Source organism: Lithobates pipiens, unplaced genomic scaffold, assembly GCF_037356315.1.
Source record: "Lithobates pipiens isolate NorthernLeopardFrog02 unplaced genomic scaffold, aLitPip1_a1.2 Scaffold_30, whole genome shotgun sequence".
NCBI lineage: Eukaryota > Metazoa > Chordata > Amphibia > Anura > Ranidae > Lithobates > Lithobates pipiens.
The window spans coordinates 182,997,215-183,018,597 of record NW_027507791.1 but is presented as its reverse complement, the minus strand read 5'-3'; the positions used below and the strand labels follow the sequence as shown (position 1 = coordinate 183,018,597).

The following is a 21,383-nucleotide window of genomic DNA, read 5'->3' as shown; positions in this document are numbered from 1 at the left end:
ATTTTTCTCAATGATTTTCAACCATATTGCAGGAACCAGATATAACATTAAAACCGCAAGCAGTTTTAAATGGTGTTATTTCCGTTTAATGTCATTTTGTGCGGGGACTGTTCTAAACACGGAAAACACGTGGCACTTCACAGGCATACTACAGACACCCCCCAGGCACCATATTTAAAGGAATATTTCACTTTTTTTTTCACTTTAATAGTAATTAAAATCAGTGCTCCCGCCAAAACGGCCATTTTTAAAAACATTTTAGGCATTGACCCATGTCCCCTGGGGCAGGAGCCAGGTCCCCAAACCCTTTTTAGCCGTTAAAATTAGCACTTTTAATTTCGAACGTTCGAGTCCCATAGACTTCAATGGGGTTCTAAAGTTTGTTCGAATTTGGGGTCCGTTCGAAAGTTCTGGTGCGAACCGAACCGGGGGACTTGTTCGGCTCATCCCTAGTCACGATATGTATATATGTACACATATGCATACAATGTATACCAGTACTATGTGTGTGTAATATATTTTCATACAGTGGTTGCCACTTACCTACTTTGGCCACGTAAAAACTTTATGGCAACATCCCTGCTCAGCTTCTTGCTCCTTCCTTTGTAAACTGTCCCAAATCCTCCCCACCCCAGCTGATCCATCTTCTCCAGGTCTCCGGCTTGCAGTGGCTCCATGTCTCCCCGCTATAGTTTCCACCTTCTGCCTCCAGGGACCCCGATCAGCAGCACCTGTGCGTTGAGCCTTGCTTCTCCTCTGAACACTGGATGAGGGCAGTTCCACTGATGGCAACCTGTTATCGAAATCTAGAACAGAGAAGAGGAAGTTGTCAGGTTTGTGTAATGTTAGGCCTCATGCACACGGACGTTTTTACAGCCGCTTTTTTGAGCGTTTTTTGCAGGTTAAAAACGCCTGTCCATGTTAGTCTATGGCTTCATGCCCACCTAGGCGTTTTTGAGCTGCAAACGGCATAGGCGTTTTTAAGCTGTAAAAAAAACCCAGGACCAGTGCGTTCCGTGACGTGGAGCTAGAGCAGTAAAAACGCGAATCGTGGAAAAATGTGAATAAATGCGCATAAACGCGTAACATATTTTCTTTGTTTTCTGTGGCATTGTGGGAAATTTGGGAGTGCTATAGCCAAGAGATGTGTTTCTTTAAAAACGCTACTGCTAAAAAAGCGCGCAAAAACACCAATGAAAAACGTGGTAAAAATCGCGTTTTTAACACCGATTTTTCCAGGCGTCGGAGCTAGCTTTGCAGCCAGTTTTTGCAGAGACTAGTAGTTCTACATAGAGGACACATATACATTAAGTATGCTGGGACTCAGGGCCAACTTTGGACATCTTAGGGCTGTGTACCGTCTACTTGACAGCATATGGGCAGGGTTATCTGCGCCCATGCATGTGGGGACACCTCTCAATCTTATCAGTGCCTGGGATCAGGCGGAGACTGCGGTCATGTGAAGAATCTAACATTAGGTCAGTTCCCCAGTTTAGAGATGAGCTGTGTACAGTGTTCACTGTGTACAGTAATAAAGTGCAAAGTTTCTCAGAAAATCGACTTGTCCCATAACATCACACATTGTAACTTGTATGTTTGCATTAGGAGGGATGTGCTGAACCTGCACACACTTCACCAGTCCAGTCGCTCCGTGAGGTAAGAACAGATGATGCTGGAGCTACAGCCTCTTCTGGGTCCAATGTTGGAGACATGATAACCTCAGTTGAGGTGGGACGTTCCTCCTCACTACTATCAAACATTAGACCCCATTCATACCTGAGCGTTTTGTAGCTTGAAGCCTAAAGCTACAAAACGCTAGAGGGGAAAAAATCTATTATTCTCAATGGAGATGGTTCACATCTCCACTCCATGTTGACTGAAGCCAAACGCCTGAAGCTCAAACAAGTTCTGGACCCTTTTTTGTCGCTCGAATCGAGCAGATTTGGGTGTTTTTCTTCTTTTAACATTGGTGACCTTTTGTCCTTCACAAAATTCGTGGTAAAAAACGCTGCAAAATCGCGGTAACTTCGCGCAATTTTCTGCTTGAAAATGCTACGCTCGGGTGTGAATGCAGCCTAAGAGTACTCCAGGATACCATAACAAAACTTCTCTTGGCAAATGGGTGAAGGCTGTGGAGACTCCGGTGAGACAAGTGAAGTTGTAGCAAGAAAAGCTTCCAGGAGTAGCAGTAAGGGTATTTCATGGTTAACACTAGCAAGACCACAGTGCTGGTGATGTCCAGGAGTGGCTCATGTCATGTCACTCTGGATGCCAAAAGGGCAATGACAAAGAGAGACCCGGAATAGGAGAGCAGGGACTAATGGAAGGCCGGGCATGACAAATGGGGACAGTGAGTGAGAAGGTGTTAAATGTTTGTAAAGCAAGAGAAGGAGGAGAGCAGGCAGGGGCGATGTTGGGACGGTGGGAGGAGCGGTATAAAAAAGGAGGAATGGCTACGGACAGGAAGCAGAGAGGGGGAGAACGTGTGGAGACAGGAAAGTTTCCCACCCACCCTCTCATTATTAAGGGTTTGGGGTTGTTTTCTGTGTTGTGTTCTTCTCTTTGCAGGTATTGGGAGAGCGGGTCGTCCTAGCAGTGATAGCAGCGGGGTCTTTTGATCTTTGATGGTGGCAAGTAAACTGATGTGATGGAATGGTGGGGGGGCTCATAGGTGGTATGTGCCCCCCTTTTTGGTGTATCCCAGCGGAAGGGTAGGCTGAAATACGGAAATGGTTGCACTGCGGGAAAGGGGGTTGTCTCCGCGCTGATAAATGGCCGGAGGCCTGTTATGGTAAAGTTGGTCCCGCAGTGTACTGGTGAAAAAGTGTTTAAGTGGAAAGGTGAAAAGTCGGGTGCCGTCAAAGACCAATAGACTGGGAGAAAATTACTGTCGGGGGAAAAAAAGATTGTACATGAGTTAATGAGGTTAATTTTATATTGGTTTTAAGATATTGGTTAATAAAAGGCTGCTAAGGCCAGTTACACTCCAAAACTCCTGTGTCGCCTATTGATTTAAGGTAAAGGCTATTAGAATGGTAAAATAAGGGTAAAAAAGTAGTAGGGGAGCCTGTTAAAAGGTTGGAAGGAAGGATATCTGGAATACATTAGTCAAGGTGCTGGCAGAGTCCTGTGGACAGGTGGTAGACTGTTCCAGACAGCGGCAAGACAGACATAGTCATACATCACAGTGGTAGAAAATGATGGTGGAAGTTAGGTCGTTTCAATTACTTAAGAAGACAATGATAGTATATTGATATGAGAACTTATGTCCATTTGATATATGTTTCAGGTAGACTTCCATCAGGGGGATTTAAACTAGACATTCCATAGATAACAGTTCTTGGCTTGTTAAAGTATTACCCATTGTGATGTGGGAAACTACTTTGTTCCCTACCAAGGTATACTCTGTTATGTATTTCCCACCTACACTAGTGGGATTGTTTCAAACCGCAATCGGTAACCTTTCGTAAGTAGGGAGAACTAGGAGAGAAGGCAGAGAAGAAGAAAGATGAATTGAAGAAGAAAAGAGGAGGAAGAGGGCAGGTTGAGAAGAAGATAGATAAGAAGAGGTCCTATCGGTGCCCGTTACTTAACAAGGTTTGGCTTGATCCTACGAGGTTGTCAGGGAGATGTGCATATCATCAGCCCATGGTTCCCAGGTGGCCTCAAATTTCTTAACTGTATCTTGGAGGATACTGATCATCTTTTCCTGGGCCATGATCCATAGTATTTTTTGTTTTGCCAGATTACTGGAGACAAAGGTCTGTTTCCATGCTCCTCCTACTTTTAGTGGTCGTTAGAACTTTTTAGGTCTGCCTCCATCAGAGATGTATTGAGGATTCCTCAGTTTGAATATGTTATCGTTCTGTGCCAGTCATCCAATTCCCATTTCTGGTTGAGATCTTTCTCCCAGGCCAACATATAGTTTGGTTTAGTGTGTACTGTAGAGAGTGACTCATATATGGTTGTGATCCCTCCCCTCTGCTCCGTAATCTGGCCACACCATGGGTTTGGACTTCCATATGGAGTGTAAGTAGTGTGATATTTGTTGAAATCTAAATTTTTCAGTTGTTGTCATTTCAAGTTAATTAAAGAGGAAGTAAACCCTGATGGGTTTACTTCCTCTTTGTCTACCTGCAAAGGTAAAGCATAATGGGCTACTATGCATCGCATAGTAACCCATTATATGTCACTTACCTGACACAGGAGCCAGCGATGTCACCGCTGTCCCCTGTAGTCCAGAGCGTCCATCTTCTTCCTGGTATCACTGCTCTGGCCACTCACAGCGCCGGAGCAGCGTTGACGTCACTCCTGCGCATGCGCATGAGAGCCGCCACTAACGGCATATCACCGTTAGCAGCGGCATGCCGCTAACGGCGATAGTGCACCTGTGCACCACTGTTTACGATGCATGCACCATCGACAGCTGTCATTTTCTTTTAGTAAATATCTCCTAAACCATGTAGGTTTAGGAGATATTTCTTGGACCTACAGGTAAGCCTTAATCTAGGCTTACCTGTAGGTCAAAGTGTTTGTGAGGCTCGGTTCACACAGGGGCGACTTGTCCAGGTGACTTCGCCGCCTGACAAGTCGCGCTCCGTTCTGTACTATGGAACCGTTGTAATAGGAGCGACTCAAGTCGCTCCGACTTAGAAAATAGGTTCCTGTACTATTTTTGGGGCGACTTCAGGCGACTTGCATTGACTTCTATACAGAAGTCGTTTTGCAAGTTGCCGCTGATCGTGTGCAGGTCGCGGCGCTGCAAGTTGTGCCGCCCCTGTGTGAACCGAGCCTAAAGCCGCGTGTACACGGGCGGACTGTATGGCCTACTTAGTCCGTCTAAACATATTTCAGCGGACAGTCCGCTCGTGTGTGGGCTTCAGCTGACTTTTTCAGCGTGCAGTCTGGCGTACTAAGTATTTCGGAATTTTCGAAAATACTGTCCGTCATACTTTGGTTTCAGCGGACAATCCGCTCGTCAGTAGGCTAGTTCGACGGACTAAGAATGGCGCATGCTCAGAAAGGATTTACACGGCGAAAGGTTGCATTGCTGTGTATTGGACTTCCTATTTCTAGTCCCGTCGTACGTGCTGTACACGTCATTGCGCAAGCTTTCGACGGACTGTTTGTGCATCCGTGTGTGGTCAAGTCCGTTCATTCGAAAGTAGGACGGACTGTCCGTCGGATACAATCCGACGGACTAAGTAGGCCATACAGTCCGCCCGTGTGTACGCGGCTTAAGGGTTTACAACCACTTTAATGCAGTGGTTTAGGGTAAGTGGACCTGTTGAGTATAAATAATGACCAATTCTGTACAACCCTGCCTGAGGGGAATTGGGGTTCATGGAGGAAATGGGCTAGAGGACGAATCGGAGAAACCAACTCTGGATGAACTTTGAGTTTGTCCCATAATGTAAGGGAGTGAGAGAGTGTTGGAGCGAGAATCGCTGGTCGCTTTCTTGGGTGACTCCACATCAGGTAGTCCAGTGTGAATTGTGGTACCGCTTCTCTTTCCATGAGCACCCAACCGGGTTTAGCAGTCCGAGAGTAGACAATTGAAATCTGGGCCAACTGGGCAGCTTGGTAATACCAGAGTAGGTTAGGTAATGACATACCCCCTTTGTTTCTGGCTCTAACGAGGATCCCTTTTGCTAATCGGCTGTCCCTTTGAGCCCCAGACAAAGGCTATGATCTTTGCCTGGAAGTGTCACAAATGATTCTTAGTAATGGGTATGGGTTCAAAAAAGGTAGAGGATTCGTGGAAGCAATGTCATCTTAATAGAATGCACCCTCCCCAACCATGACAGATTGAGTCGAAGCCAGTCACCAAAATCCGTTTCCAGTTTTTTATATATTAGCGGGAAATTGGTTGCATATCTTTGATCTATCCTGGATGGGAAGTGCACACCCAAATAGGAATAGTAGAATCACTTTAGGAAAAAATAAAGTGACTCTTCAGCTGAGAGACTAGTGAATCTGGCACATTTATGGTAAGGGCTTGTGACTTGGAGGAGTAGTGAATCTAGCACATTTATGGTAAGGGCTTGTGACTTGGAGGAGTAGTGAATCTGGCACATTTATGGTAAGGGCTTGTGACTTGGACATATTGACATGAAGGCCTGAGATGTTTCCGAAGTTGTCTGACATTTGGTAGGGAGATAAGTGGTGATGTAATGAAAACGATCAGATCATCTGCAAAGAGTGCACATTTGTGTGTATGTGGGCCATAGGGATGAGCTAAATACCCCCCGGTTCGGTTTGCATCCAGAACATGCGAACAGGCAAAAAATGTGTTTGAATACGCAAACACCATTAAAGTTTATGGGACAGGAACATGATTAATCAAAAATGCTCATTTTAAAGGCTTATATGCAAGTTATTATCATAAAAAGTGTTTGGGGACCCGGGTCCTGCCCCAGGGGACATGTATCAATGCAAAAAAAAGTTTTAAAAACTTCAGCTTTTTCGAGAGCAGTGATTTTAATAATGTAGAAAGTGAAAAAATAAGTAATACTGTATATATTATTTTCGAAGAATGACATGTTAGGGATCTATCTCGACGTAACATCATATTCCACATTAGGCTGGGTTCACACTGCTGCGGGGGGAGAACCGGATGTGATTCGCACAGCAAATCACATCCGATCTCCGTAGCGCTGCGAGTTCAGCCATACAGATAGTATGGCTGAACTCGCAGCGGTCCCGCAGCAAACTCGCACGGGACCCTTTTTTGGGTCCGCAACGGAATCGGATCGCATGGGGGTTCACACCATGCGATCCGATTCCTGTGCGAGTCGGCAGATTGCACTGCGATATGCCGACGGATCTGGGGGTGTCATTAACATAACATTGACACTCCCAGCCGTCCGCATAGGGCAGTGTGAACTGCCGGCGGGAGGTATGCGATGCGGGAAAACGCCGCGGATTCGCGGCGTTCCCGCATCGCAGCGGTGTGAACCTAGCCTTATACAAAAAAATTGAGCTAACTTTACCGTATTTTTTTTTATTCATGAAATTGTCTTTTTTACAAAAAAAAAGGGCACTCGAAAGGCCGCTGCGCAAATACCGCGTGACATAAAATATTGCAATGATCACCATTTTATTTTCTAGGGTTTCTGCTAAAAAAATATATACATAATGTTTGGGGGTTCTAAGTAATTTTTCTAGCAAAGAATACGGATTTTAACTTTTAAGCAACAAATGTCAGAAATAGGCTTTGGCATGAAGTCACCGGGTGCCTTATCTGCATTAAATTATCCTTGGAACCCGTGTAATTCATATGTGTTTGGGTTTAAAGGGATGAGGTAGCAACCCTAGAGTGCACGCACATACGCTCTCCTCTCCTCCTTGTTGCTGACCTGGAAAGTGCTTTTTTTAGTGCCAACTGAAGCACAACAATGATAAAAGTCATAAGAAGCTGAATGAGTTGCTCATTCCTTAATCACAGTTTTACGGCAGCTGTTTGAAGGAGGATATCGTTGTTATGGCAGCAGCTAGCTGCCATAACCCCGGTATCCCTTCTTCAGTGGGCGGTCCGCTACAAGATAAAAGTGGTCCCTGTGGTGGATTCGCTGCGAGATCACTTTTATCGGTGGTGGGAGAGGGGCTCCCGCCACGATCTGGTGCCCTCCGCCACTTACCGGAGGTCTGAGGACTTTTTGACCAAAGATCTCATATTTAACCGGTTCCCGACCGCTTCACGCCGATATACGTCGGTAGAAGGGCATGTATAGGCAGAATCACGTACCTGTACATTGCCCTGTAAGAGGCGGCGGGTGCACTCGTGTGCGCCGCCCGCGGGAGGCTCCGTGAGTCGGGTTGTGGGTCCCGTGGACTCGATCACTGCTGGGATACCCACGATCGCCTCACGGAGAGGAAGAATGGGGAGATGCTAAAGTAAACAAGCATCTCCCTGTTCTGCCTAGCGACAGTGTCACTGATCTCTGCTCCCTGTGATTGGAGCAGAGATCAGTGATGTGTAAAACACAGCCACACCCCCCATAGTTAGCAACACACCCCTAGGATAAACTTAACCCCTACACTGCCACCTAGTGGTTAACCCCTTCACTGCCAGTGTCATTTACACAGGAATCAGTGCGTTTGTATAGCACTGATTGCTGTATAAATGACAATGGTCCCAAAAATGCGTAAAAAATGTCCGATGTGTCCTCCATAATGTCACAGTCGCGATAAAAATCGCTTATTGCTGCCATTTAAAAAAAAAAAATATTTATAAAAATACCATAAAACTATCTCCTATTTTGTAAACTTTTGCACAAACCAATCAATAATCGCTTATTGCGATTTTTTTTTTACCCAAAATATGTAGAAGAATACGTATCGGCCTAAACTGAGGAAAAAAATAAGTTTTTTTTATATTTTTTGGGGGGATATTTATTATAGCAAAAAGTAAAAAATAATGTGTTTTTTTTCAAAATTGTCACTCTTTTTTTGTTTATAGCGCAAAAAATAAAAACCGCAGGGGTGATCAAATACCACCAAAAGAAAGCTCTATTTGTGGGAAAAAAAGGACCTCAATTTTGTTTGGGAGCCACGTCGCACGACCACGCAATTGTCAGTTAAAGCGACGCAGTGCCGAATCGCTGGTCAGGAAGGGGGTAAATTCTTCCGGGGCTGAAGTGGTCAAGAGGTCCTGTCATGCTTTTTTCTATTACAAGGGATGTTTACATTCCTTGTAATAGGAATACAAGTGACAATTTTTTATTTTTTCAGTTTAAAAATAAAAACTAAAAGGTAAAATAAATAATAATAATAATAATAAAAAAAATTTTTTAAACGCGCCCTGTCCCGCCAAGCTCATGTGCAGAAGTGAACGCATACGTGAGTAGCGCCCGCATATGAAAACAGTGTTCAAACCACACATGTGAGGTATCGCCGCGATCGGTAGAGCGAGAGCAATAATTTTAGCCCTAGACCTCCTCTGTAACGCAAAACATGCAACCTGTATAATTTTTTTAAACATCGCCTATGGAGATTTTTAAGGGTAAAAGTTTGTCGACATTCCATGAGCGGGCGCAATTTTGAAGCATGACATGTTGGATATCAATTTACTCGGCGCAATATTATCTTTCACAAAATAAAAAAATAAAAATGAGTGAATTTTACTGTTGTCTTATTTTTTTATTCAAAAAAGTGCGCTTGTAAGACCGCTGCACAAATACGGTGTGAAAAAAAATATTGCAATGACCGCCATTTTATTCTCTAGGGTGTTAGAAAAAAAACAATATATCATGTTTGGGGGTTTTAAGTAATTTTCTAGCAAAAAAAACCTGTTTTAAACATGTAAACACCAAAATCACAAAATGAGACAGGTCCTTAAGTGGTCAACGGGCAAGGCACATTGTGTAGAGACCATCATAGGTGACTCACCGAGGAAGGTAGGTGGCAAATATTCATCCAGCCAGGTTCCACTGAAGGAAGAGGGGTCCCATCACAGGGTGTATCTCCAAGGGGTGGTTCCTGATGGCTGCCAGATTCCCGCAGTACGAGGAAATAGAAACTGAAAGTGATATGGTTCCTCGAGCAGGAAGTGATGTAAGCTGTCGGAAAGCCAGCTAAACAAGCACATATTTCTGCTGCTATACGCATGCAGCACAACTGGTTTTCTCACAGCGAAAAAGAAGGGGGAGGGGGTTTAAGACAAGAAGAGGCTGCAGAACAGGCAGTAGGGTCAATTAAAAAAAAATAAAAAACGAAGGGGAGAACATTTAATCAAGGAATATTTAATGTAACCACCCCAATACACTTTTAGCCCCTTCCTGCCCAGCCCAGGCCAATTTTCCACTTCAGCGCTGTTGCACTTTGAATGACTATTGCGCAGTCATGCAACACTGCATCCAAACTCAATTTTTATAATTTTGTTCACGCAAATAGAGCTTTTATTTGGTGGTATTTAAAATGGAAGTAAACCCTTCCAAACAACTTTGACCTACAGGTAAGCCTAGATTAAGGCTTACCTGTAGGTCCAAGTAATATCTCCTAAACCTATATGGTTTAGGAGATATTTGCCCGAAAATGGGCACCGCTGTCTACGGCGCATGCGCCGTAGACAGCGGCGCGCAGGCGCACTAAATGCGGCAAGTCCAAGAATGGATTTGCCAAATTTGTCTACTCCCGTGCGCATGCGCGGGAGTGACGTCATCGCGGCTCCGGCGAATGGCAGCGTCGGAGCTCCGAGACGCGACTCCCGTGCGCATGCGCGGGAGTGACGTCATCGCGGCTTCTCCGCTGTCATTCGTCGGAGCTGCGAGAGACGCCACAACCAAGATGGATGCGGCGGACTATAGGTGACAGCGGCGACTTCGCTGGCTCCTGTGTCAGGTAAGTGACACATAATGAGCTACTATGCGATGCATAGTAGTCCATTATGCTTTACCTTTGCAGGGAAAAAAAGAGGAAGTAAACCCATCAGGGTTTACTTCCTCTTTAATCACCACTGAGCTTTTTATTTTTTTTGCTAAATAAAAAGAAAAAAAAACAGAAAAAAAAAAGTTTTTCTTTGTGTTAGAAACGTTTGCAAATAAATAAAATTTCTTCATGATTTTAGGCCAAATGTATTCTGCAACATTTCTTTGGTGGAAATAACCCAAATCAGTGTATTATTTAGTCTGTAGGGTGCACAAACTATGGTGTATATATATCTGAAAATGTACCGATCCTGATGTACTGACGGCCTCATCTCATTTCCTGAGGCGTTAAAAACACCAGGACAGCACAAATACCCCCCAAATGACCCCTTATATTACAACAAGGGGTCATTTGGGGGTTATTTGTGCTGTCCTGCATTATATTACAGTAGACAGTCTAAGGTATTTAGTAAGAGGTATGGTGAGTTTTTTTAAAGTTGTAACTTCTTGTTATTTTTTAGAAAATCAAGAAATTTAAAATATACAGTGCCTTGCAAAAGTATTTACCTATTTTGTTACATTACAGCCTTTCGTTTAATTAATGTTTTTTTTTTTTTATCTGAATTATATGTGATGGATCAGAACACAATAGTCTAAGTTGGTGAAGTAAAATTTGAAAAATATATACATAAAACTATTTTTCAGAAATAAAAAAAATGATAATTGGCATATGCATATGTATTCACCCCCTTTGTTATGAAGCCCATAAAAAGCTCTGGTGCAACCAATTACCTCCAGAAGTCACATAATTAGTGAAATGATGTCCACCTGTGTGCAATCTAAGTGTCACATGATCTGTCATTACATATACACACCTTTTTGAAAGGCCCCAGAGGCTGCAACACCTAAGCAAGAGGCACCACTAACCAAACACTGCCATGAAGACCAATGAACTCTCCAAACAAGTAAGGGACGATATTGTTGAGAAGTACAAGTCGGGGTTAGGTTATAAAAAAAATATCCAAATCTTTGATGATCCCTAGGAGCAACATCAAATCTATTATAACCAAATGGAAAGAACATGGCACAACAGAAAACCTGCCAAGAGAAGGCCGCACACCAAAACTCACGGACTGGGCAAGGAGGGCATTAATCAGAGAGGCAGCACAGAGATCTAAGGTAACCCTGGAGGAGCTGCAGAGTTCCACAGCAGAGACTGGAGTATCTGTACATAGGACGACAATAAGCCATATGCTCTATAGAGTTGGGCTTTATGGCAGAGTGGCCAGAAGAAAGACATTACTTTCAGCAAAAAAACAAAATGGCACGTTTTGAGTTTGCAAAGAGGCATGTGGGAGACTCCTAAAATGTATGGAGGAAGGCGCTCTGGTCTGATGAGACTAAAATGTAACTTTTTGGCCATCAAAGAAAACGCTATGTCTGGCGCACCCCAACACATCACCCAAAGAACACCATCCCAACAGTGAAACACGGTGGTGGCAGCATCATGCTGTGGGGATGTTTTTCAGCAGTCGGGACTGGGAAACTGGTCAGAGTTGAGGGAAATATGGATGGTGCTTAATACAGGGATATTCTTGAGCAAAACCTGTACCACTTTGTGTGTGATTTGAACCTAGGACGGAGGTTCACCTTCCAGCAGGACAATGACCCCAAACACACTGTGACACTAGTCAAAGCCCAGACCTCAATCCAATAAAAAAATCTGTGGTGAGACTTAAAGATTCACAAGCTCAAAACATCCAACTTGAAGGAGCTGGAGCAGTTTTGCAAGGAGGAATGGGCAAAAATCCCAGTGGTAAGATGTGGCAAGCTCATAGAGACTTATCCAAAGTGACTTGGAGCTGTGATAGCCGCAAAAGGTGTCTCTACAAAGTATTGACTTTAGGGGGCTGAATAGTTATGCACATTGACTTTCTCTGTTAGTGCCCGTTCACACTACCGCGACTTGTCAGGCGACTTAGCCGCCCGACAAGTCGCGCTCCGTTCTGTACTATGGAACCGTTCTAATAGGGGTGACTCAAGTCGCTCTGACTTAGAAAAAGGTTCCTGTACTATTTTTGGGGCGACTTCAGGCGACTTGCATTAACTTCTATACAGAAGTAGTTTTGCAAGTCACTGCTGAAGTCGTGTGCAGGTCGCGTCTGTGAGTCGCGCTGCAAGTCGCGTCGCCCCTGTGTGAACCGGCACTTATTGTGTCCTATTTGTTGTTTGCTTCACAATAAAAAAAAAAAAACATCTTCCAAGTTGTGGGCATGTTCTGTAAATTAAATTATGCAAATCCTCAAACAATCCATGTTAATTCCAGGTTGTGAGGCAAAAAAACACAAAAAATACCAAGGGCGGTGAATACTTTTGCAAGACACTATATATATATATATATATATATATATATATATATATATATATATATATATATATATATATATATATATATATATATAATTTTATTTTTATTTTTTTCATACTGTCACCAGTGCAGTACAGCGTCATCATGTAATTGGTGTGGCAGTGATCCGAGACACTGATTGGTGACAGTACGAAAAAACACTTTTTAAAAAAAAAATGTATTGTATTTTCTTTTTCTTACGATTTTTTGTATTTTAACCACTTGCTTACTGGGCACTTAAACACCCTTCCTGCCCAGACCAATTTTCAGCTTTCGGTGCTCTCACACTTTGAATGACAATTACTCAGTCATGCAACACTGTACCCAAATGAATATTTTGTCCTTTTTTTCCCACAAATAGAGCTTTCTTTTGGTGGTATTTGATTACCTCTGGGGTTTTTATTTTTTGCACTATAAATGAAAAAAGACCGAAAATTTTGAAAAAAAACGCATATTTCTTTGTTTCTGTGACAGAATTATGCAAATTATTACTAATTACTAATTATTACTAATACGTGGCACTGATGACAGATGGCACTAATACGTGCCACCGATGACAGATGGCACTAATACATGGCACCGATGACGCGTGACACTGATGACAGATGGCACTGATAAGTGGCATTGATGACACGTGACACTGACAACAGATGGCACGTGACACTGACAGGTGGCACTGATGACAAATGGCACTGATACGTGGCACTGATGACAGATGGCACTTATACGTGGCACTGATGACAGATGGCACTGGGGACAAATTGCACTGACAACAGATGGCACTGGGGGCAGGTGGCACTGGGGGCAGGTAGCACTGGGGGCAGGTAGCACTGGGGTGGATGGCACTGGGGGCAGGTAGCACTGGGGTGGATGGCACTGGGGGCAGGTAGCACTGGGGTGGATGGCACTGCTGGGGGTGGATGGCACTGCTGGGGGAGGATGGCACTACTGGGGGAGGATGGCACTTTTTTCTTTTTTTTTTTGTACCTCGAGGCAGAACGGCTGCCGCTGCAGCCCTTCGTCTCTCCCCTCTCACACTGTCTGTGTGAGGAGGGAGAGCGGCGCTGAGAGATGATCTCATATGTTTACATATGAGATCATCTCCCATTGGACACGCCGATCACGCTGTAAACGGCCGCTGTGATTGGCCGTTTACAGCGATCTGCGTTTGCCTGTTCCCGGGGGGGGACGAACGCGCCTGCTCTACGGCCGTCATTCGGCTATAGGGCGGGCGCGAGGTGGTTAAACACTTTGACCAGAGCAATATAATGTTACCATAGTAACATTATACTACTCTAGGGAAGTGATCAGTATTTTATTTTTTTACACATTATGTTTGCATATACCGAGTGAAGGGTAAAAAGTATTTGATCCCCTGCTGATTTTGTACATTTGCCCACTGACAAAGAAATAATCAGTCTATAATTTTAATGGTAGGTTTATTTTAACAGTGAGTCTCTTAAAGGGAGTGCTCCTAATCTCAGCTTGTTACCTGTATAAAAGACACCTGTCCACAGAAGCAATCGATAAATCAGATTCCAATCTCTTCACCATGGCCAAGACCAAAGAGCTGTGCAAGGATGTCAGGGACAAGATTATAGACCTACACAAGGCTGGAATGGGCTACAAGACCGTCGCCAAGCGGCTTCCTCTAGGGTGACAACAGTTGGTGCGATTATTTTCAAATAGAAGAAACACAAAAGAGAGATTTAAATCGGGTTATAACTAATCAGAGGCCGCAGACAAAGGGGATGGGCGTAGTCATTGGAAATAGGAAATGTTGTCAGATCAAACCACATATAAAAAGTTGGTAAGGGATCCCACATTAGGATATAGGGAAGAGTAAAAAAACATTGGTAGATTATGGATATAGATTTAAAAACATTGATCGATTATGGATATAGGACTAATGTGTTACCAAAAAAAGAAAAGATATCTGGTACGTAGAGTTCAGATAATCTATACTCTACCAATAATACATAAAGACTCACAGTGCCCCACAGACCATCCCATTGTTAATAGGATCAGATCAATAACAGCGAGATTGGGGGGGTATTGTGATACATTTCTGCAGTCAAGTGTAATTCAAACTAGGGCTTATTTGAAAGACACCAAGAATTTTTTACAGGTGATTAAAGATATTAAATTACAGGACATGATCCCAACTTATTTGGTAACAGTGGACTTGTTTTTATATACTATCATACAGGATTATGGTGCCCTATTGGTATTAATGGTCTAGCGCTACAGTAATGTTATTACTACTCATTAGCCATTAATATATAAATCTGATGGTACCATCTACAAAACACCTCCCTCTTTTATGTTAGTGATACTGTGGATTTCTAAATTCAATAGGCATCTGTAGTGAATTAAAGCATACAAAATTAAATATTGGCACAAACTACAATACACCTCTCCCTTAGGCCCCTTTCACACATGCGGACATTATGTCCGTATTTCATCGATCCGTTTGCTGATGAAATACAGACATACATGCATTCCTATGGGATAGCAGGTGTCTGCGGATGAACATCCGCAGACACCCGCTATTGTCCGATTCTGCAGACGGAGGAAAATCCTATTTTTCTATCCATCTGCAGAGCGGATCGGATGAACACAGACAGACGGTCCGTGCTCATCCGATCCCCCATAAAGGAGAGCGGAGAGCTGACAGGGCGGTCCGGGCACAGTGTGCAGAGACCGCCCTGTCCGCCGCCAGCTCAGCGGGGACAACGGAGCAATCCCCGCTGAGCGAGCGGATCATCACAGGGCGGATCATTACTGATCCGCCCCGTGTGAAAGGGGCCTAACATGATCAAGGTGAAAAAATTCTAAATGTAGACTGGATAAAAATTTCAACATTTAAAGCACATCCTCCTATTGGATGTACTGAAGATACACCTATTCAGTAGGGGACTACAACGCACCTCCACAAGAACAATATATATACTGTAAAGTATATATAACCTAAAATATAAATAGTTCTGAATCAATAGTCCATAGGTGATACCGTGTTAAAGCGGAGTTCCAATTAAAAAAAATGAATGAAAAATGAAACGTCAGCAGCTATAAATACTGCAGCTGCTGACTTTTAATAATTAGACACTTACCTTTCCCAGGGTCCAGCAATAAGGGGGTGGCACGAGTGCCTGTAATGCCGCGTACACATGACCGGACTTTCTGGCAGACTAGGTCCGACGGTCTTCCCGACAAACTTTCCGAATGAATGGACCTGCCCACACACAAACGGACTAAGTCCGTTCGAAAGTCCATTCATGTTGAACGTTATGATATAAGACGGGACTAAAAAAGGAAGTTCAATAGCCAATAGCTGCTCTTGCGTTGTGTTTGGACCAGCACACAGACGAACAGTTTTCCCGATAGGAATTGAGTCCAGACAGATTTTAAACATGTTCTATTTCTAGGTCCGTCTGATTTTTTATTTTTTTATTTTTTATGAAAAATGATTGGATTAGCCCACACACGATCGGAATGTCCGATGGACTGATTCCGTCAGACCTAGTCTGCTCGAATGTCCGGTCGTGTGTACGCAGCATTAGTCTTGCTAGTAGCAGGGCAAGTGTCCACACTGGGCAGGGAAAGTCGTCAGAGGGCTCCAGTAAGCAGGCAAGCTGGTATGCAGAAGATTGAGGCAAGCTGGTACTGGCAAAAGCTGGCAACTGAGACAGTTGCTGGTAACAGACTGTAGGTCATCTGGAACAGAAGGATGATAGACGTGTTCCCCTGACAGCTGGCAGAGTAGCAGAGTTAGACAGGCCAGGTCATAGACAGGATGGACAGGGTACAATGCACAAGCAGGAGCGTGGTCAGAAAACAAGCTGGGCCTGGAACTGATCAGAGAAACAGGAGCCAATAGAGCAGACAGAACTGGAGGTCCGAGGACAAGCCAAGGTCAGTTCAGGCGGAGTTCAGAGAGTGGACAATACAAGCCGGATACACAGGAGGCTGAAGACAAAGTAGCACTGGCCCAGTTTAAATAGCCTGTTTGGTGCCAACATCTGTCACATGAGCGCCAGCGCGTACAGGTAGGTGCATGCGCATTAGCAAGTGCCAAATTTCTATAAGCACGAAAGGGAACATGTATTAGTTTGGGCACAGACGTTCGTCCAGAGGAGCCATCTTGTCTATTGCATGCCCTTCCTTACAGAAGCGGAAGTGACGTAGAGACCATCTCAAGGTGGTGAGATTAGGGTTGTCACATCATCACTTTAATCCAGGACACATATGAATTGCACAGGTTCTGAGGCTGAATTAATGCAGATAAGGCACCAGGTGAGTTTAATTACTACCTTAATCAGCCACAGAACCTGTATTATTCATGTGTCCTGGATTAAAGCGATGATGTGGCAACCCTAGGTGAGATACTGCTATAGACTGGCCTGATGCAAATTTTATGTCATGAGCTATATTATTAGGGTTTTAAATGTGAGTGGTTTTCTTTTAATAAATGGATGTAATTTGAAATACTACACGATTAAAGGTGTTTTTATTTTCTCCTATATGTTTTAATGGCTTAAGAGCGGGATAAAGGAGTTGGAGGGGTTGAAATTCCCAAAGTGGAATGTAATTATCATTACAGGTGCTATTGCCAGTCATGAGTGGCCATTGGGTCCGGCCAGCGATACTCTGAAGGGAGAAGGACCTATACATTCACTTCGGTGGTGGTTTCCTATTTATTGATTTTATTGAGAAGAGGCAAGACACCTTTTTGCCACTTTATGGATTTTTGATTGAAGGACTTATTTATGTGTGGTGTTTTTTGTTTTTTTTGTTTTTTTGTTTTTGTTTTTTATAATGTTTTCATTTGCACTACTGTGGAATGTTATTGGGTGTTCAACAGTGATGATTTTTCACCTTTTTTTAAACAGATATACTATTGATTATTTTAACAAATGATTTATAATTCTGTACAGACAATCGGTTTATTTAAACACATTCAACAGCTAGATAATAGACAGGGGACCTACAGATCTGATCAAACAATTCATTTTCCTGGTTCAGCAGTTATATGATGCCATCTAGTGGATCTTTATAAGAATGTTTCTAAGAAATTGCATTACAAGAATTCCATTAATTTCATTGAAACAGAACATTGTGAAAGAACCTGGCAACAAAGGAATATGGAACCAGCAATTATTTGTTTTTGAAGAGGAAGTGAGGGAGCGCCAAACAAAAGGGGGTGAAGACAACACATTCAGGGACAATTTACACGTCTGTGTGCATTAAAGCAGTATTAAACCCAAAAGGAAACATTTATTATATTGCAGCTTACCAATTAATGGTGGCTGCATTTGTTTTTTTTTTTTTTTATGCTTTCTTTCTTTTATTTTAATCTGGTGATCCAAGCTCTCCAGCAGATTGCATCAATTTACATGGATGAGACAAACCACTTAACATTGGCAAGGATTATTACAATGATCATCTTTTATTTCATCATTTTTTATCCTCATTCATGCAAAACCGTTACCCCAAAAGAAAAAAAAAAAAAAAAATATTGTGCTGCAACCAATTATAAAGTGTGAGCTGGAATTTGGCTTAAATTCGCTATATTCTGGACCCTGGACCAGGCCTTTTTCTCACATTTGTTGTTTATAAGTGTGTGTGTGTGTGTATATATATATATATATATATATATATATATATATATATATATATATATATATATATATATATATATATATATACACACACACACACACACACACACACACTTATAAACAACATACATACATATCTATATAGATACAGGTGTACATGTAAATTACTGGCATTCATATGTAAATGGAGGGCGGCCAGCGGCATTGATGTGTATATCATGCCCCCCTGAGGTCATATCCACAGTAATCTCTAGCAACCAATCAACAAGCAGAAATCATGTGCTGTAACCTCTAGCAACTAATCAGTGAGCCGTAATGTGTGCTGTAACCTCTAGCAACCAGTCAGTGGTAATGATACACTGTAACCTCTGGCAACCAATCGCAATCACTGCCTGATCTGATTCAGTAAACTGATTTTGGGCCTAGCTGCTAATTATTGTATGCCTCGGAGCAGGTGGAGAGCAAAACTGCATGGGGGGGCCCCCAAGAAAAGTTTTGCCCAGAGTCCAATCAATATTAAAGACGGCCCTGACTAGTTCACCAGCATATGAGAATATTTCTGTAAACATATTAATGCTATGAAAATTGTAAGCAATTGAAGTGTATGTGTAGGAAAAACATATTTTAGTTTTAGGTGAAGCCGGGACCCCCTTCCAATTGGTATTGTTGTTGTGCTTCTGCTGGGGAGATTTGTCTCCAGAAAAAAAGGGGAGGGGAAAATCTTCCAACTGAGGCAACAGCTGCAGTGATGACCGTCTAAGGCAGTGGTGTCACTAGGGTTGATGTCACTTGGTGTTTTTACATAGCGAGGCACTGTTTACCATTTCTCAAAACGTTAATGAAACCTCAAAGTGACATTCCATTATTTGTATGTGCGGCCACTCAGCTGAGCTCAGCAACCGCACATAAAGACACAGGATCACACAGAGACCTGTGGAGTGGAGTGGAAATCTGCTCGGGTGCACGGGGGACAGCTGCAACGATCCATTCAATTCTTTTCTATTCCTTTATTTTATAGTTTGTTTTATTCTATTCTTTTTTTTTTTATTACAAATGTTTTATTGGTTATAAAAGAATAAACAGAACAATAGAAGTAGATACATGGCTGCATCAAGGTATAGCAAAAAAATACACTTCAGGTATATACAGCTGGGACAGCATCGTACAAGGCAAACTGCAAAACACTCTACAGATAGTACACGAATAGCCTAGGCCATTCGCACTAAGTGATGCTAGTCGAGACCATGCAGGTTATCAGTGAAAGGCTAAAAGGAACAATAAAGAATAACATAACAGAAAAGAGAACATTGTTATTATTATTACCGCTGACTTCACATGCAAACAACGATAGGGGCTACAGCTCCGTACCTGAATAGTAGCTAGCTGCAACCCGGTTCAATGGGCATGGGAGGACAAAGCTATCCAGTGGGGCAATCTTGGGAGTCAATAACTGGTAGGCCCAACCTAACCTGACAAGGATATCGAGTTCATCCAGACTTCAAATCACCTCCTGGTGAGGGTGGTGTAGAGATGGCCCTCCCGCGGGACTTGGATATAACGGCCAATTGGCCCATTTAGTCGTATGAATATGCATAGTATCCATAATTGTATGGTGTATCCGCTCCATGAGACGGATAGCATCCATCCTACGAAGGACCTGCGACCAGGGAGTTATCTGCGAGCGCCAGTGAAGTGCAATAGTCCAGTGGATGGCACAGAACAGCGTATTGATCAACCTCTGCGTGGGTTGGGGAATACCGGTAATCGGGGCAAACAATAAGCAGTGTTCAGGTGTTAAGTTAATATTAGAACCTACAATAGAGGACACTGTAGTGAAGACCTGATCCCAAATACTCTGGAGGTGAGGGCAGCTCCAAAAGGTATGGAGTAAGGTGCCCGTCGTAGCAAAGGTTGGGGACCGTGGGGTAGAACTTGTGAACCTTATCCGGGGTGAGATACCACCGTGTATGTAGCTTCACCACAGTATCATTTACAGCCATTGACCTGGAGCATCTATGCATATTCAGAAGCATATCCCGCCACTCTTCAGATGAGAACTCAGTGGCCAGATCGGTTTCCCACAAACACATAGCCCTAGATTTCTCAGGTAGTTGGGATTCGATAAGGTGTTTATATATGGTGGAGATAATACCCCTATCTCTGGAGTGTCGAAAGCATATGGATTCAAATTGAGTATTAGAGGGGGCAAGGGTGGGTCTATAGTGTGATTGAAAGAAATGGCGAATTTGAAGGAATTTATAAAATTCCCCCCTTGGTACCTCATGCTGTGTCTGGAGTTGCGAGAAGTAGGCGAAGACAGCTCCGTGAATGCACAGAGCCCGTAAGGTGATCAAAGATTTCCGAATCCACCATCGAAAGGCGACAGGAGATTCAAAAGCAAGGGGGAATCTCCTATCGCCTAAAAACAATGCCAACTGGGTCTATCAGGATGTAGTTTAAATTTGAGGTGGTAAAGTGACCAAAGATAAAGGGAGCTACTTACAATAGCATTAAGGGGAGCTAGGTCACCTGGCCTCAGCCCCTCCTGCCACAGGATGCCTGGGAGAAAATATGGTCGTAGTGACTGAGTCTCAAACTGTAACCATGGTATTCAAGTCGTGGGGGCATGCCACTGAGCTGTTTGGGCTAGCCTGGCTGCTAAATAATATAGCCACACGTCTGGAAGGCCCAGGCCACCCTGCAGCAGAGGTCGGTGTAGTAGGGGTCTCCCAAGTCTTGGCCTCTTACCCTGCCAAATAAAGGCGTTAATATCACGTTGTAACGCGGTAAGGGATTGGCGAGATACATACAAAGGGAGAGCCCGAAAGAAATACAATAGTTTTGGCAAAATCGACATTTTGATAGCTACTACCCTACCTATTAATGGTATCCGGTAAGTCGACCATAGCCTCAACCATCTCTGGACCATAATAAAGGCTGGGGGAAAATTGGCACTATAGATTTCTTTTAGGGACGGAGCTAGGTGAA

The 21,383-nt window shown here is 43.3% G+C and overlaps 1 protein-coding gene across 2 annotated transcripts in view; it reads right to left on the bottom strand.

Annotated features, from left to right (window-relative positions):
* LOC143943378 (receptor-interacting serine/threonine-protein kinase 3-like) overlaps positions 1-9,539 on the bottom strand; it is an 88,826-nt gene extending 79,287 nt beyond the window's left edge. For both annotated transcript variants that reach the window (XM_077465108.1, XM_077465107.1), the window contains exons 1-2: positions 9,391-9,539; positions 544-806 (exon numbers count right to left, since the gene is read on the bottom strand). In XM_077465108.1, coding sequence (XP_077321234.1) covers positions 544-677 — 134 coding nt within the window. In that variant the 5' untranslated portion in view covers positions 678-806; positions 9,391-9,539. The remainder of the gene's footprint in view (positions 1-543; positions 807-9,390) is intronic.
* Between the last annotated feature and the right edge of the window lie 11,844 nt (positions 9,540-21,383).